Source organism: Scatophagus argus, chromosome 2, assembly GCF_020382885.2.
Source record: "Scatophagus argus isolate fScaArg1 chromosome 2, fScaArg1.pri, whole genome shotgun sequence".
NCBI classification, from domain to species: Eukaryota; Metazoa; Chordata; class Actinopteri; family Scatophagidae; genus Scatophagus; species Scatophagus argus.
Genome location: NC_058494.1, coordinates 27,042,476 through 27,059,542, shown reverse-complemented (window position 1 = coordinate 27,059,542; position 17,067 = coordinate 27,042,476). Strand labels below are relative to the sequence as shown.

General features: G+C 47.2%; 1 protein-coding gene across 1 annotated transcript; it reads right to left on the bottom strand.

The window, feature by feature from the left end:
• Window positions 1–124: 124 nt before the first annotated feature.
• Window positions 125–16,891, bottom strand: npepps (aminopeptidase puromycin sensitive). The gene is made up of 23 exons (XM_046374943.1): window positions 16,493–16,891; window positions 14,490–14,574; window positions 14,265–14,342; window positions 14,008–14,129; window positions 12,631–12,738; window positions 10,428–10,628; window positions 10,111–10,207; window positions 9,993–10,026; window positions 9,263–9,377; window positions 8,673–8,837; window positions 8,431–8,535; window positions 8,272–8,332; window positions 8,070–8,179; window positions 7,405–7,468; window positions 7,162–7,301; window positions 5,561–5,695; window positions 4,479–4,698; window positions 4,156–4,298; window positions 3,864–3,920; window positions 3,657–3,764; window positions 3,227–3,382; window positions 2,850–2,897; window positions 125–2,175 (listed from the first exon to the last, which is right to left on the bottom strand). The coding sequence occupies exons 1-23, from the start codon at window positions 16,793–16,795 to the stop codon at window positions 2,029–2,031; spliced, it is 2,802 nt and encodes a 933-aa protein (XP_046230899.1). The 5' UTR covers window positions 16,796–16,891; the 3' UTR covers window positions 125–2,028.
• Between the last annotated feature and the right edge of the window lie 176 nt (window positions 16,892–17,067).

The window sequence follows — 17,067 nt, the reverse complement described above, 5'->3', positions numbered from 1 at the left end:
TGAATACCCACAAAGCAGACGCCCGTGGGACCCTGTTCGGTAGTAAAGCAGGTCATCGAAACACCTTCCACTCGCACTCGTCAAGTGGAAGACGACAGAAACGTCCCGCAGCGACAGAAAAACGTCTCATCAAGTGTTGCTTTATTGGACTGCATATTTACGTACGCCTTGGCATCACTGAAGCTGTCCTGCCTGACAGATTTTCCTCTTCTTAAAGTCAGAACCACAAAAAAAACATCCCACATGTTCAACTAAATTCAGATTCATTAGAAAAAAACAAAACAGAAACAAAAGAGACAAGAAAACATTGAACATCTGCACAGCAAAGCCAGAACGCTGCCTCAACGTTTTCTACAGACACTTCATCATCAAAGCAAAACGTGAAGACATTTGAATTTCCTCTCTGCACTCATCTGTGTCCATCTGTAACCACTTTTTATTCTCATTGGGTGTAATTCAGCCGTCACACACACACACACACACACAATTCAGCAGTGCTGCTTTAACCATTTGTAATCCAATATGACGTGAGATATTACAAAATAAATTAGGAAGGCGTCTCTCCAGGCATTCACACTCACTCCTCACGCATTAAAATCAACGTGTACTAATTTCACATTTGTTTTCAGAATCCTTTTTCACTTTAATGAACACCAACTTTAGTTTTAAACAAAACAAACAAACAAACAAACAAAAAGAAAAAAAAAACAACAACAACAAATGTTCCGGGGTGGGTGGGGGTGGGGGTCTCGACAACAGGCTGGAGGACTCGATCGGTGTGTTCTCAAAACCACATTAAATAGTAAATGTTATACTGATACACTCGTTCAACGGGTCTGCATAATCTGTCACATTAGACACGTCTGACGTTACGTGGAAGCCGTCTACCGTCGCCGCTTCAGTGTGCAACGTTTTACTGCAAACAAGTCGACCAATTTAAGGCTCCCGAGTTTGACAGTCAAGTCGATCGGACCATCGAGAGGCGTTTCCTGATGTTACTTCAGAGTGAAAAGGCCCCGAAAAGTAGTGTTGTGATCTCTTTTGTCCCCCTCTCTCCTCGGAAAACAAGATCATCTCGACATTTAAATAAATCACCGCACGTGATGTCTTATAAAACACGCCAATAACTTCATTTCATCGAGGGCGGCAGGTAAAGTCTGAATATGCTTGTTGATGACAAACTCTGACTGGACAGAGCTGCAGGGGTTATCTTTGGGTGGGGGTGGGTGGTGGTCGAGGGTGGGGGTTAACCGTGAACTTTTCCATTTAATTCTTTTAAAAAGGAACATCGTCCGCTAAAGAAAAACAAAAATGCCTGCATTATACAGTTTACAATGTAGTACCATGCTAGCGCTGCTCGCCGCGTCCTAACTGTTCATTAGCAGATGGAGAATCAGTGCTGTTGGAAACTACAACACACACTACTGCTCTTAACCCCATTCTGCCCAGGTGCCTTCTGCTTTCGCCCAATCACGACGCCCGAAACAGAAGGAGGAAGGAGGAGGTGTGAGTGCAAAGCGGGAGGAAGGAAGGGGAGGATTCATTTGTTGAGAAAACGCAGCAGCTGATGCAGAAAAATCAAGCATTCAAAATGAGCGACGGCAGGAAAAACAAAAAGGGGGAGGAGGGGGGAGGGAGGGGGGAGGGAGGGGGATTCACAGTTTTCTCAGCTACGACGCAGAGGTGGATGAGGGTGTGCACACGAGGCAGGTGAGCACCGGTCTCATAACGCAGATCTGCCGGGCAGAATGGGGGTAAGACTACATTCTTGGTCTTGCTAAAATGGATCTGCTTGTTAACGTAGAAAGAGTCTCTCCGAGCTTCCATCACTTTGTTAAATTCTTGGCTTTGCTTGTGGTTTCAAACAGTTTCTTCAGAGAAATGAAGCCTGCTGCAGTTTCGCTCTGGTCTGTACTGAGGGTGTCGATGGCGGGGGGGCGGGGCGGGGCTGAGGCAGCTATGATGCCGGGAGGTCCGCGCTGGGAGGAGGGGAGGGGGGAGGGGGGAGGAGGCGGCGTGGGCGGCGGCTCAGACGGGGGGCGCCTTGCGCTGCAGTAGATACTGGTGGATGTCGTCTGCGTCGCGCTTCAGCCAGGCGGCGTTCAGGAGGATGTTCTCACAGCACTGCTGCACAGTACGCTCGGCCGCCGGCGCCGGGTGACTCTCGAAGAAACTCTGCAGGGACAGGAACACCCGGAGAGACCAGATCAAGACAACAGGACTGCAGCTGACAGTCAGTCTGCCAGTCGTTTTCTCGGTTTATCGTTAAGTTGTCTGGTGCCTAAAAACCTCAGGTGTCTGCTTTTGTCCAAAACCTTGTTTTTTGCTCACATGTAATTTCTTTGCATTAACCCTGATAACGTGGTAACATCGATCACAAACTGCGTGGACTGATCATAACCGATTAAAGGTGCAAACCGCAGAACTTTGTGGCATGTCATGACCTCCTCCCATCCCCACGTTTCCTTGTTTGCTAACAAACAAAAAGGAAAAAGTGCCTCTCAAATTCAGCGATAAGTTTCTGTTTCCTTTATGAGTGAGCAGACAACAGTTTGTTGATAACACGATGACTAAAAGTCGATGTGCAGGCGGTTCATCAGGAGCGAATCGAGTCTGCTGTGAGGACATTCTGCCCCCTAGTGGTGAAACTAATTCACCTGATTTAAATCTGGAACTGTTTCCATTTTTTAAAATCTGTTGCAAAGAAAATAAAATTATTCATATTTGTAAATTAGCAAAATATTCAATAAGCTTTTTGTCGTTTCTCCAAATAGAAAAAAAACTTCCTGAAACAAACTCCTCCCAACTCAAAAACAAGATGAAAGTGCAGAATGAAAAGAGTTTCTCACCTTCACTTCAGCAGCCATTTTGTCGACTGCAAATCCATCAACTGTGAGCTGCGAAGAGACGAAGAGGAAACACACGTGAGCGAGCACACGCTGACGTTCGCGTCCGAGTCTGACCGTCTTTCTGTCTGTCCACCAGGCAGACGTGTGTCACGTGTCGTAGGCTAAACTACATCAGTTAAGTCGACACTTTAAACAAAGCTTCGGCTGTTTAGCAGAATTCTTCACTGCTGTGAGAAATGTTTTGTGGATGGAGCAACTCCACCCGACTTTCCATTAGCACGGGGGCGAGGAGATAAGGACTGAATTCCCTTTAACAAATGGCCTCATGAAATTTTGTGTGAGAGGCAGAAGCAGCGGGAGCTTTGATTGTTCTTTACCTTGACTAGCCGTGATATGAGGAAGCCGCCCTGGTAGCGGTTGTAAAGCTCCTCCCAGTTGTCCTTGACAAACTTCCAGGCAGCTTTCCGGCCTTGTTTACTGCTTCCTGCCACGCCCCCGATTACTGACACCGTGTCCTGGGGACGGACCTCCTCCTGTCGGGGGAGAAGAACCAGAGGGAGGTTGGCTGTGCTGACCTTTGTTCAGCAAAGCTCCTGAAGAGGTCTGAAACCGCTCAGGATGTCAAACTACTGCACAGTCAAAGTGCCTTATGTTGTTCTTACAGTTCGTCATTCCCCACCATGAAAAACAAATCAACGCAGAGATGCAAAAAAATGGATGAACAAACAACAAAAACAGTCTGATCTTCCCCTGAAACACAAAAACTGCACAACAGAAACAAAACCAGCACTGGACTACATGCAGTACCGAGAGGGCGAAGCTGAGGACTTTCTGGATGAGGTCGGGGGCAGAGATGGCGCCCAGCACTCGCTCGATGCGGTTCTTCTCCTCCTGCATGTCTGCCTGTTTGTGGAGCTGACAGAGTGGAGAGAGAACGAAGGTTCAGGATTTGAACAGTGAAGGTTCATCGCACAGGTTCACACAGCGACTGATGGCTGCTGGCTGCAGTCTCACCTTCAGCATGGTGTCCAGCGAGGTGCTGTCTCCATGCTTCAGCACGGTCAGATACACCTGAAGGCAACACGCACACCGTGAGAATTAACACGGTAATAAAAACATGGAAACGCATCCATGTGATGTTCACAACACGCAGCAACAATTAAAACTAAAACAAAAAGACGGTCTGAATACACAAAGTCAGATGATGAATTATTATCTTGTTTGAACTACAAACCACATGTCCACCATGAAGGCTGTTGGAGAACCTGCCGCAGAACACAGGCGTGATGCCTTTTATCTTGCTTACCGGGCTCCTCAGGTCCGCAGGCAGGATCTGTTTGCCCTCCACGTGGTCCCTGAATCTCCGTCGGGCCTCCTCCAGTGTGGGTTTGTGCCCCGCCTTGCCCAGCTTCCCCAGGACCAGGCCTCTCAACAGGGCGTCCAGGTGACCTGCGGGACAGAAACCATCCAGTCAACTTGTGGTCTTTCTCTCGCCGCAGCACTGCGGTCGTCATGGAGACACATAGCTTGAAGTAAACTGCACGAACGAATCTTGAATGTTCATAAAGACGAACTTCAAATAAAAACATTTGAACTCTGCCAGTCGGTTCCTGTCCAGCTCCTCCTCACCTTCCCCTGGCTTGCTGTCCCAGCCGAGCTCCAGGCCGACGGGGGTGAACAGGTCCCGGATGAACTCCTGGATCTCCTCGTGGAAGTCGGTGTGCGACAGCAGGGAGGACAACACTCCCAGGTTGCAGCTGAGGTCGCTCCACACTGTGTAGTTGGGCTCGTTGACGAACGCCTCCATCAGCTTCAGCACCTCCACCGTGCTGATCATCCCTGCACGAGACTGAAGCAACAAAACAACAGATTCAGGCCTGCTGGACTCAGCTGCTTCATTTAAAGTCTCACACTGCAGGTTTTAGAGGACAAACACCTGCTGCTAAAGCATTAAGTAACAAACAAAACAGGCTTTTTCCTGTTGGGAATAACAGAAATCAGTCGGCTCTAAAGGAAACTTTTCGTCACCTTATTTTGCTAATTAAACGATGTGCCTCAGAAGGACGAGTGAGAGCGTCCAGAGGCAGAAATTCTTCACATCAAACTCTGTGACTTGAAAACACCCCAACATCTCGACTTCAAAGACTCCTGCTGAGATGCCGTTAGTCAGAGCTCAACATGTGACCGAGCTGAATTCCCATCGTTTCATCTTAGACAGACAAACAGTCAATAAGAACAAACAGAAGAGCCTAAAACGTCTCCATCGTACTGACTCACGACAGCAGCTGAAAGGAGGAAGCCACCAGAGGATGAACGCAGAGTCGAGTCCACTGACAAAAGTTTCCGGTCTGTCACTCACGTAAATCATATTTCCACAAAGTGACCACAGGCTGAGGGTCACTGTGGGTCATGTGACGCGAGCTGATAAAAACATTCATGTTGTGCAACACCAACATGGCTTCAGTCATATGCCAAACATAAAAACTCCAGTCGTGTTAGGAACCGTTTTAAGTCAACGTCAGCGGCTGAAGCTGAATCTTCTCGTTTGACTTCCTTCCTTTCATTTCACCAGACGTCATCCCTCACTTTCCTTCCTCAGTCTTCCTGTTGGTTCCACTTGTTGACGCCTGAAGGCCGTGGATTTCTGAGAGGAACACTGAATTTGCTGCAGTGAGGCAGTGTGTGTGTGTGAGTGTGTGTGTGTGTCTCACCAGAGAGAAGAGGTCGTTCTGCAGGCCGAGTCGGTCCACAGGCTGCAGGCTGAGGTCTCGGATGCCCGGCAGCAGACTCTCCAGCATGGACGAGCTGTACTGGATGCGATAGAAGCCCACAGTGCCGGGGTTGATCTGTGAACAGCAGGGACACAACTGGGTCAGACTGTGGGGAAAAACGTAGTGTCACCGTTTTTATCTCCCAGACTGAGTGCTTTTACTCAGCGTGGCTTAAAGTAAGTGAAAGAGCATCATCGTAACGCTAAAGCTCGAGGCTTTAGTCGACAGCAGTGGGCTTGTTGTGGCGGCAAAATCTCCACAAACGCTGGACACGAGCGCCGTCATTTTCTGCTCAGCTGCAAGCGAAACGCAGCGTCGTAGGTTGATGATGCTCTCGCTTTCATCCAATATTAAAAGTGAATCAATTCAAAGTGACACTGCACAAAGGAGGGAGGGAGGGAGGGAGTGGCGTTAGCACAAACACAGCAGCCAATCAGATGAATAAAACGCCGTTTCCGACCGTTTGGTTACGTTCTAAAGCACGAGGACGATCCTGTGCCAAGGAGCTGCGTTGCTGGGTTTCATGTGAATTCAGCTGAAGTGCTCACTTCATCCTGTCCGCCGTGTGAGGCTCAGCCCCGCCCTGAACCAGGTTCACACAGACACACACCTGCAGCTCGCAAAGTCAGGCAAAGCTTTTAGAGAGACTCTAAAGCTCCAAAACGTGGACCAGCCTTGAGGTTTGGATGCATAAGGTATAATACTGGGAAGCTTCAAAGGGATAAAAATCTGAAAATACAAAAATAATTGAGCCTGCCATTAAACTGAACAGACAGGAGGAGCCAGAGAATCTTATTCATTTAGATTTCCTTTGCCAATCTGTGGCTCTAAACTGCAGCTGGGAGCCTCAGAGTAACAGGAGCAGGGATCGCATTGGACATGTTGGACACGCTGGACATGTCATTTATAGACGAGCATCAGCCGCTTGAAGCCCAATCAATTTTCAGCCCTTCGTGGTCATTTTTAATTAACAGCAGCTCTAACTTGGGAGTTAAACCCATGACGGATCAAACAACAAGTCCCATCAAGTTCCTCCCCGATTTCACAAAAAGGAACAACAACAACAACAACATTTACACTGTGAAATGAGCAGAATAAAAGTTTAAATATCATCAGTGACTAAACTGATGTTAGAAGACTCGGTGAGCACATGTAGAAACTCTGCCGGGCTGACAGGAAGTGTGGATGAGCTCGCAGTGACCACATCCTCTTCCTCCCCACTGACAACCAGGAAGTCCAATCTGAACTCTGTCAGAGCTTTGATGTCATCATGAAAGCAGGACAGAGTGAAGCATCTTTTAGCTCAGTGACTGCGGTTATCCTGCTTTGAGGAGAGAAAGGTTTTCTTTTTTTGGTGACTTATCTCTCATGTTAAAGGTCTGCTCGTACTCGACAGTCTTCACACGCCTGCAGTCACGTTTTCACACTGAACAACGCAAACATGCTGTTAATATTCGAAAACGGAAAGGCATTGGTGCTTTGTGGAGCCCCGCCCCAATCCAAACCAACTGTGATACCTGATCGGACTCTTCTGACCTCACCTTGACCCACTGGTCCGTGCTGACGTCGCTCAGAGTGATGGTCGTCTCGGGTCTGTCCAGCAGAACCTTGAGCTTGGTGCATTTGGGGTCCTCGCTGGTACAAATACTGATGGGGACCATCCAGCTGGGGCAGTCCTCACCTGTCCGACAGACGAGCGGAAGAGCCAATGAGAAGCTGCCACGGCACTAACCCCTGTGTGTGGGCTTTTGGTCTGAAAACACTTGATGCAAACGAACTCTCACCGTTATGTGGTCCACTGGCACAGAACTTTCTCTGAGATATCTTGAGGATGCGGTCGTCACCTTGCTATAAACGACATCGTGTGGTCAGTGTGTGCACCGACCAAACAGGGTGAGACGTTAGAAGAAGCCACCAGACAAACACTTTTTCATTACTGCTGGAGAACAAAAAGTCAAGCGGATGGTTGGTCTGGCGAACTCTGCCGGTTAAATACTGAAGTGCCCACGTGAGGTCTACTCTGCTTCCTCGGCCATCCTGTTAGCTATGACTTTTCTAACTGACAGCGTTTTAGGAAGTCTTTTGCAATGTGTTTGTGGGGCCTGATCAAAGTTTTTACGCTCACTTCAGGCACGTTTGCTTATTTTTAAAAATGAGTTGATGTGCTTACTGGGAGATGACATCAGCAGTGACTGATGAGATGTTTCCACCATCTGTGTCTCCACGGATATTAATAGCATTATAGCATTATTATCGTTTGTTCTTCTCTCTGAGCTTTCTGAACGACTGGCAAACAACTGAACATGTACTTTAGCCTGTACGGCACACATGACGCTTGGTGTCGCCTGATTTATTCACTCCAAACCTGTCAATCCTAACGCGCCTAACGTTTTTCCTTCGTTCAGTCACTTAAACAGACTGTGGCTGACTGAACAGCAGTGAAGCTCACCTGCTCCTGGTCCACTGCTATGATCGGGAAGCCCATCTGCTTGGTCCACGAGCTCATCACTGCAGCGATGGGTTTTCCACTGGCCTGTTCCAGACAGTCCCACAGATCCTCTGCAGGCGACAAGCCGGGATTCAGACGGTTAGGGATCGAGCTACACAGCTGTTCCATCCAACGTGCAAGAGTACTTCCTGTCTGTTCTTACCTGTCGAAGCATTTTTATGTTGAAACTTCAACAGATATGCGTTCATTCCTTTCCTGAAGTCCTACAAAAAAAAGGAGTAAGAAGCAAAACTTATTAAACAAAATATAAAAATCCAAAGTCTACTACACTGCAAGCAACTGTGAGTTTAGGACAGCCAACCTCGTCTCCAATGTAGTTGTGCAACATGCGGATCACAGATGCTCCTTTGCTGTAGGAGATGGCGTCAAAGATTTCATCGACCTCTGACGGATGGCCCACGTTCACCTGGAGCACACAGAAATGATGTTCGGAGACTCGTCACGACTTTCATGTCGTTTATTGACCTCATCGCAGCCTAAATCAATACATTCAATAAATAAACCAGGTGAGGTGATCACGTGATGACCCCCCCCACTGCTCACCTCTATGGGATGGCTGCTGTCCAGCGCGTCCAGGTCCAGAGCGCGGGTGTAGTCCGCTGAGACGAACTGTGTCCAGATGTCGTACTCTGGGAAGCAGTGGTCCACACACAGATACTCAATCCAGGAGGCAAATCCTTCATTAAGCCACAGATGGGTCCACCATTCCTGTGTACATGTACACACACACACACACACACACACTGAGCTGACGCCATGTCCTCAGCGGGCAGATAAACACAAGTGATGACTGAGAGGGATCACGTCTCTGTGAGTGTGAGTATGTGTTTAACAAGACAAGTTTACTCCCCTTTAATGTGGACATTCACACAGTCTGTAATTATTATATACAACAACTTCAGTACATTTCACCTCAGATTAAAATGTTTAGCATCTTGAGACCAAGCTTTTAGTGTTAAACACAACTACACAAAGTGACCAGTTTCTCCTTTTGAGCTGCTTTTATCAGGTTAAAATGTGAAGATTTTCTCCCACACTTCAGACACAACCTTTCAGTTAGTGTCCAGTTGTTACGGTTATGACTTATTATCTTATTGTTGTGAAACGGCTGAGGGAGAATTGCGGCTGGTTACCATGGTGACCAAGTTTCCAAACCACTGGTGGGCGAGTTCGTGTCCGACCACCAGCGCCACCCACTGCCTGGATGACGAGCAGGAGTTCTTGGGGTCGATGAGCAGTGCCGTCTCCCTGAAGAACAACACAAAGCGCAGGTTAACACAGAGACGGCTGAAGGTCGCCACTTCCTCCATCAGCCATCTGCACGCCACAGCAGGTGCGAACGCAGCCCGCTGCCGTGTGCCGACGGCTGACAGGTGGACGCGCGTCCAGCTGACCGCAGACCAACCAGAGGGCCATCAGCGCCGTCGACCAAAATCAGACAACAACAACACGAACTTCTCAGAGAGAAACACACACGATGCGGCTTCTGCCACCATGTTTTCAGGTTTTATTCACAACTTCCTTCTTCCCTCCCTGACTCTCATGGACGTCATAGCAACGGGAAATAACATCTGGGATAACCTAAGTGCCAAATTCGACAACATATACAACAACGGTCAAGTAGCTTTTATACATTTTGGAATTTCTCATGAATCATCAGTTATTTTATTACCAATAAGCCACCATTACATAATTATTAATCGTCATCATCATAATTATTCAGTATACCACTTCAGAATATTTTCAGTTCAACTCAAATTTTCCAGAATCTGCCACAGGGGCAGCAGTGTGGCGGGTGAACGAAATAAAGAGTTTTATTTTCCGCTTGTGTTGTTTAAAGGTTCAAGAGCGTGTAAAGCTTACCTGTAGGTGACAAGGCCCCAGTTCTCCATGGCACCTGAAAAGGAGGAAGCGGTTTGTGTTTCAACATTTTCAGAGGAGATGACTCAAGCTACAGAACGGAAAACCGACGACTACTCACCAGCAGCAAAATCAGCAATCGCTATGAGATCAATTTTAGGCAAAGGATAAGGAACACTGAAGTAGTCTTTGTAGAAAGGTAAGGTCTTGGTAGCAACCTGCAAAAAAAGGTCAGAAAACAAGTCAAAGTTAGAAAAGTTACAAGAATTTAGAATTCAATCCGATGAATCCCACAAAAGCTGGTAAAGATGGACATTTTCTGTGCATTTGTCTTCCCCTCCGTCGTGTTTGAGTTAAATTCTCACGAGAGCACATAGTGAACCCACTGAGGCTTAAACCACGTCTGAAAGGTCAAAAGTGTCTGGACAACATTCTCACCTCCAGTGCGAATTTCCCTTGTTCTGCCTTCCCGACGGGCGTGTAGACGCGTACCGTGACGCCGTCTGATGACTGGCTCTCCACGTAGTCGTATTCACCAATGACAAAAGCTACAAGGTATGTGGACATGATGGGTGTGGTGGCAAACTTCACTTCCACCAGGCTTTCATCATCTGGATATGGCTTTCGATCGATGACATTCTGGAAAAGATCAGAGCTGCATGGCTCAGGGTGGCGAAGTCATAAGGAAACAACAAGTGAAGTCAAACATGTCGGGAAACTTTGCTAAAATGTGACTGGAGCAGATTTCTGTTTTGGAGCTGAAGCTTCAGGGCCCAGTCCTTTTACTTTGTTTCTTTTGGGGTAAAGAGCGACTCTGAATTACTCAAACAGACCTCAAGTCTGAAGCCCCACCGGCAGCTGCTAAGGGCTGAAATACTGCGTGTCAGAAGGACAGCAGGGCTAAACATGTCGGCTTGTCTGGAGGCTGACGTTAGAGGAAAACGTGAGAGGGTCATTAAAATCCAAACGGTTCGTCCTCTGACTCTTTGCAGCAAAGTCTTCTACAAATCTGAAATCAAACATTGAAGGACGTTTATCTTATTGCAAACAAATTCCACAAAACGACCCAAAACAACAACGTGTTGGTGCATCCCTCAACACCGCAGGACTTCCTGTCTGTCAGTCTCAGCTCCATTTCCTTTGAGTCCAGTGAAGATCTCTTCACAAATACATGTTGGATTTTTTTAAAAAAAGGTTCATTTTCCATTGGTGGTTGGCTGCTGGATGGACACATTCACTGAGTGTGTGTAGCAGCAGGATGGTGTGTGTGTTCACGGTCATGAAGGAACATCCTGTTAGGGCTGAACAACGAACAACATGAATTTGAATATCCGAATCGCAGGAGCTGAACTTTTTGGATCTTTTGAGCCCAGCAAAAATCACACCAGATTTCTATGTTGTTTCAGTGAAATGACAAAATGATCCTGGACTCATAAACAGTCACAGTATCTCAGAGCTTTGCTGCACATCATTCAGGCCTACAGCCAGCACAGCAGGGCTCTTCACAACAATGGAGCACTATGGCAGAGAACACGAGACACATTCAGTGTTGGTTTTGGTGTTTTGGGGGATTTGTTGACATAGAAAAAATTTAGAAAATCACTGGACTCATCCTTTAGTACCAATGCTGGCAGGTCTGAGGCGTGCCCGCATGTAGCCACCGAAATCCATCTGTACACGTGCACGTTCAAACTAAATGTGTCGCACAGGACTCTAAAGGTCACGGTGGACTGTTGAGAAAATACATTTCAGCAGATATGTGGACACAAAAGGTCACGAGCTGAACCGGCATCGCTCTGTGGAGCGTTCAGCCCTGCTGAAGGGGCCTCGCTTCAGGCCTGTGCATGACGATCTGTTCAGCAACCGTCAGAATCACTACGCGTATACAGCAGAGCTGCGACAATTAGGCAATTCATCAGTTATTCCACTTGAAAGGAGATTAATTGCAAACAATTTTGGCAATCGCTTAATCGTTTCAAACATTTGCAGGTTCCAGCTTGTTAAATGTCAGGATTTGCTGACGTTTGGGGCTTTACACAAAAGAAGCCATCTGACTACTTCTGGGCTCTGAGAAACTGATGAGCGCTCAGGTTTGTTTGTCCTGTGATAAATATTCTTTGGTAATTTGTCTTCCATAATCAAATTTTGTTGTTCCCTCCTGTGGAAAGATGCCTGTTCGGATTCAAAAACTGACACAACAGGACAGGACATAGAAAAACACGTTATTATCAGCAAGACCCAAATTTAGCCTCATTGTCACCATCCAGATGAACCGTGTTAGCCTGGAGGCTTCTTGTTGTGAGAAATAATCTAAGCCAGACGAAGTTTTCTGATGCAATTTAGCTGAACTCACTGAAAGGGAGGAGTGTGAACAGCACACACAAGACATGTTGGTGCGACAAACCAAACAAAACAGTAGTTACATTTCACATGTAGTTAAACGTAGCATTAGCCAGAGGTGGGACACGCAGCGACTGTTTGCCCTCTGTTACGTAAGCCACGAAAAGAGAAGGAAGCGAAAGGAGGGGAAGCACAGTCAGACACAGACAGACAGACTAAAGAAACCTGGCAGCTGAAAGTGACTCAGGCAGTCTGGGGGTCTGACGCTTCTCAGAGGCAGCAGGGAACAGATGACACGTACCATATTTGACAAGGCGACTCGGTCCTTGGGAACAATCAGAGCGATGTCAAAGGTGGCTTTGATAGCTGGCTCGTCCCAGCAGGGGAACGCTCTGCGAGCATCCGTGGCCTGGAGGGGAGGCAGAGGGAGACGGGACACGAAGTGAGACCCCGAGTCTTCGGTCCAACTGATACAAACGTGACAATTCAATGAGTAAAACAGACATGCAGGGTAAAGTCGTTTATCTCATTCCACTTTGGGTGGAAACGGTTTGAGAGGTTTTACAAAAGACATTTATGGAAACCTGAAGCTCGAGTATTTTCCCTCATTTCAGAAATCAAAGTGACACAGACTGTCATTCAGCTGTGCGAGACTCCTTCCCTTTGTTTCACCACGGCCAGCGTTTTATCTGTGCGCTGGAAGCAGTTTCAGCAGGCAGGCTTTGCGCTTCAGAGTTGTCACCTGAAGCAACATTTTTGCCTTTAGACGTGACCCTTCTGACTCATCACTTTATGTCAAGCTTACCTTGTCTTCAGGCCATCACCTGAATGTCTGAAAGTACTTTGAGGTCCACTAACTGGCGCTTTAAAAGTTTTCCACATGTTGTTGTTTGCGTCACCAGAAATGCACTGAAGTGACTGTAAACTTCCGCAGACTCGTACCAAGAAACAGAACATTTGTACCAAGCTGAGAGGAAACGAAACCATTGAGAAAATTTTTAAAAAAGTTCAGTGATCACATATGATCAGAGACCATTTTTGAGGTGATCACCTTGAACTGTAACGCTCCAAAGACAACAGCCTGATTTTCTAACTAAAGCAGCTCATCAGTCATCACTTTGCATCAACATTCAGCAATAAATCTCTCTGCAAAAGTAAACCTGCTTTTGTTTCACTCATATGCTGTCCCACTTTTTCTCATGCACATCTGTGTCACATCTGTGTGCTCTGAGGATGTGCAGAGAGCATCCCCAAGCCAAAGCTTACACAATCTGTGAACGAGTGATGAATGGGAGCGCCTCAGCTAAAACACAACCCTGCAGCGTGTGCACACTGTGCTGAGGAATCTGTGTTTGTACACAGCAGATGCTCATCCTGCAGGTGACTGGTGAGATTCAGCTCCCAGTGAACGCCCCTCCCCCCCGAGCCCAGACGAGACCGTGCTGGTCCCGAGCCGCTCCACTTTCCCGGTCAACATACGGCAGCGTTTTCAGAACAGACATAAAAATAGAAAGAAATGAGAGATATTGCCTCATCTTTAGGAATATTCTGGATCAACAACAACAGTCACATGACCATCACACCCTTCTGTGTCGCAACACAGGCAAGTAGCAGATTAAGCAATACACTCAACCCTCCCCAAAAGAAAACATCCTTTTCCCCGAGGCCATCAGCTCACCTCAAACTGTGTGACAGCAGCATAGCGGATCTCTCCAGCAGAGGTTGTATATTTACTTCTATAGAATCCTTTCATTTTGTCGTTCAGCTCCCCGACAAAGTCGATCTTCAACGTGCCGGAGCCTGAGGAGGCGTGTACAAAGAGAGTCGCACTGTTCATTCAGCCACAACCAAAGAGGGAAAGCTGTTATTCTTCAACAGCAGTGATGACAGAATCAGCTTTAAAAAGCAGGAACAACGGACAGCAGAGCTCCTCACCTTTCTGTAGAGTGCTTGGAAATGACAGGGTGACTTTCTCATCTTCATTTTGATAGTTGAATCCTGTGGCATTAATTTCTACAACAGAAAAGCAGGAGAGGATTAGCAGAGTATGAAATATTTCATTTTCCAACATTAAGAATTTAAAATCAGGTGTAATACAACCAGGGAATAACATTGTGAAGAAGAAGAAAAGGGTGGGGGGGGGCAAAGTTTGACCCTCACCTTCTCCTCCCTGTGGTGCAAAGGACGCCGTGATGATGTCGATGTCAGCACAGTTCATCACAATCTGATTTGTGGCTTGTGTTACCTGTAAATATTGACATGAAACAGCATAACTGCTCACTGTGATGATCTCTGCTCTGCCACATTTTCAATCTGTCAGCTGGGACACATGAGGTTTAAATCAAGTGCGACTCTCCAATGAAACCGTCGCCACAGCTCTGACTGCGTTTTGTTTGACACGCGTGACGGTGAATCCAAATGTTGGGTCAGACACTTCGGACGGGAATCAACCTTCTTACTGTGAGTGAAACTTGCAGAGGCTGAAGGGTGAAACTGGTCACAGATGAAGAGCCAGTGCTATCCGAAAAAATGAACAAAGAAAGGCAGTACAAACTCGGACAGAAGACTGGGGTCTCGGACAGAGCGTGTGACTACTTAACTTACTGAGGGAGACAACACAGTGGCACACCTGGATGCTGTAGGAATAGTGACACTGACAGTTTGTGGCGCTGCTGGATGGACACGTCTGACACAGCATCAGAGAGGGAATAATCGTGAAACTCGCCAGGCAAGCCGAGTTTCTCCCAGCCTGTTGAGTTTTAGCGTCGCTTTCGACAGACTATAGGTAAGCTAGGTATTGCCAAAAGAGACTGAGTTCAGGAATTTTCAGCTCTTAGCAAACGCAGCATTAAAAAAAAATCTCAGGTGGTCTCAACCTGAAGACTTGCTGAAATGAGGATTCGCAGTTACTGCAGGTAAACACTTAAAGGTGTTGTGTGGGCGTGTGTGTTGCTGTCCCACATACGTTCCTTGTGCCAGGTGTCATTCTTCATTCTCTGGGTTGTGAACTTTAAACTTTCCTGATTTCACTTCCACTTTGAGCCTGTGTTATTTTCCATGTGCTTTAAAGGATTTGTGTTGTCTTTATTACCATCACTTCATCTGTTCACAACAGTGAAGCCATTCAAATGCCATTAGAAAAAGATGCTATGCGAAGATTTTAAAAAGGTCACCTATGACAACGTTGTCTGTATTGATTTTCCTGATAAATTGCGGCAAGGGAGTGTTTCCAACCAGGCACAGGTGTGAGGTCACTCAACCAGCACACCTGTGGGCCCGCACATCGGAGCCAAACGCACACTGATTCTATCTCTGACCCAAGTGAGCTGGTATGTTTGTCAGTGTGTTATCTTTGACAGGAAGTCACAGGGAACCCAACCGATTCGCTAACTTATTCAGTCAACTAAACGCTCACCAACGTCAGTAAACGCAGGCTGCATTCCTCAAATGTACTCATAAGCCTGTTTGTAAAATAGTTTAAAATTAACGAGAGCCGCTCTGAAAATCGGCTGTCATGCTAATTCACCCGAGCCGTGTCACTTTACGGCCAGAACAGTTTGAAAAATGTTTACATCTAACGCTGAGCTCAACGAGTGAGTGAGGCAGGTGGTGGGAGGGGGCGACATGATGTTGCCATGATTTAGCAAACACAGTGAGCGTTAGCTAGCCACCGGCTAACAACTTCAGTGATCAAAATCCTGTGAACTGATGGTGGCTCATAGTCACGAATGGCTGGTGCGAGAGGTTAACGATGCTGGCATGCAACGATCTGCTCGCGAAACACTTCGAGCGCATTGCCGAGCGCTTTTGGCTAACATCCACGGTATGAGACGGTTGGCTAAGCTAACGTGAGAGTGCAAGTCTGCTGCTGTCCACTGGACACACTAGCTAGCGTCAATTAGCCCTCGGCTATTGACAGAAATGCACCGTGATCCTTCATCCATGGGTCTCCTCCGGCCAACGTGGGCCCATCAGAAAGCTAGTCAGCAACTGCCAGCTTAAGATGAAGCTAGGTTATGTTACGATTGCTGGGCTAAACCGATTCATGAGTCGGACACAGCAAATTAGCTAGCTACGTTAGCTGGTCAGATTACATAACAAGATCCCCGCTATGCACAGACAAATCCATCCATGTGTACAGCCAGACGCTCTGGTACACGTACCTCCACCAGCGCCTCTAGCTTTCCTTCGAAAGTGAAGTCGATCAGGTCGGGCTTCAGACACAAGCCATAGTTGACTGGGTAAACGTCAGTTGGCAACCGTACGAAGGGCCTCCTTTCGGGCATGGTTCCTCTATTTTGGCCGGCTGCGCTAACGAAAATGGTGCTGTGTGTGCCTCTAGTTATCGCTCTGAGATTTATCAGTACAGAGCTGACCAAAACGGGCCTCGACAGTGAGGGTGGAGGGCAGGAAATAAGTCTCTGAACGAATGACAGCGGAACCCTGCGGCCCAGGAGCAGCAACATCAACTGAAACCCTCTCTGCGCCGCTAGCTACAGATCTCTTCTCGTAGATAGCCCAAACAACTTCAGTTAAGCGGCGTCGACCTACAGGCACTACGTCATCACGTTTGACCGTACGTGCCAAAGGGTGTACGTGATTTCGCTCCAAATTCCGACCAGCCAGCAATTACAGAGCGTCTTTAAGGATAAAAACTTTTAATATGTATTTCCACTTTCTAACTGTCATCTGAATTTTAAAGAAATAACTGAAATATTGAAAGACGATGAGGTGACAT

What these genes read in the sequence shown, in the direction of transcription:
- npepps (XM_046374943.1), bottom strand. Translation starts at nt 16,795, where the DNA reads ATGTTGCTGCTCCTGGGCCGCAGGGTTCCGCTGTCATTCGTTCAGAGA. An exon ending in AAGGGAAATTCGCACTGGAG is followed by an intron (nt 10,208 to 10,427) that starts GTGAGAATGTTG and finishes CTTTTTTTGCAG; the next exon opens with GTTGCTACCAAGACCTTACC. An exon ending in GATTGCTGATTTTGCTGCTG is followed by an intron (nt 10,027 to 10,110) that starts GTGAGTAGTCGT and finishes CCTCCTTTTCAG; the next exon opens with GTGCCATGGAGAACTGGGGC.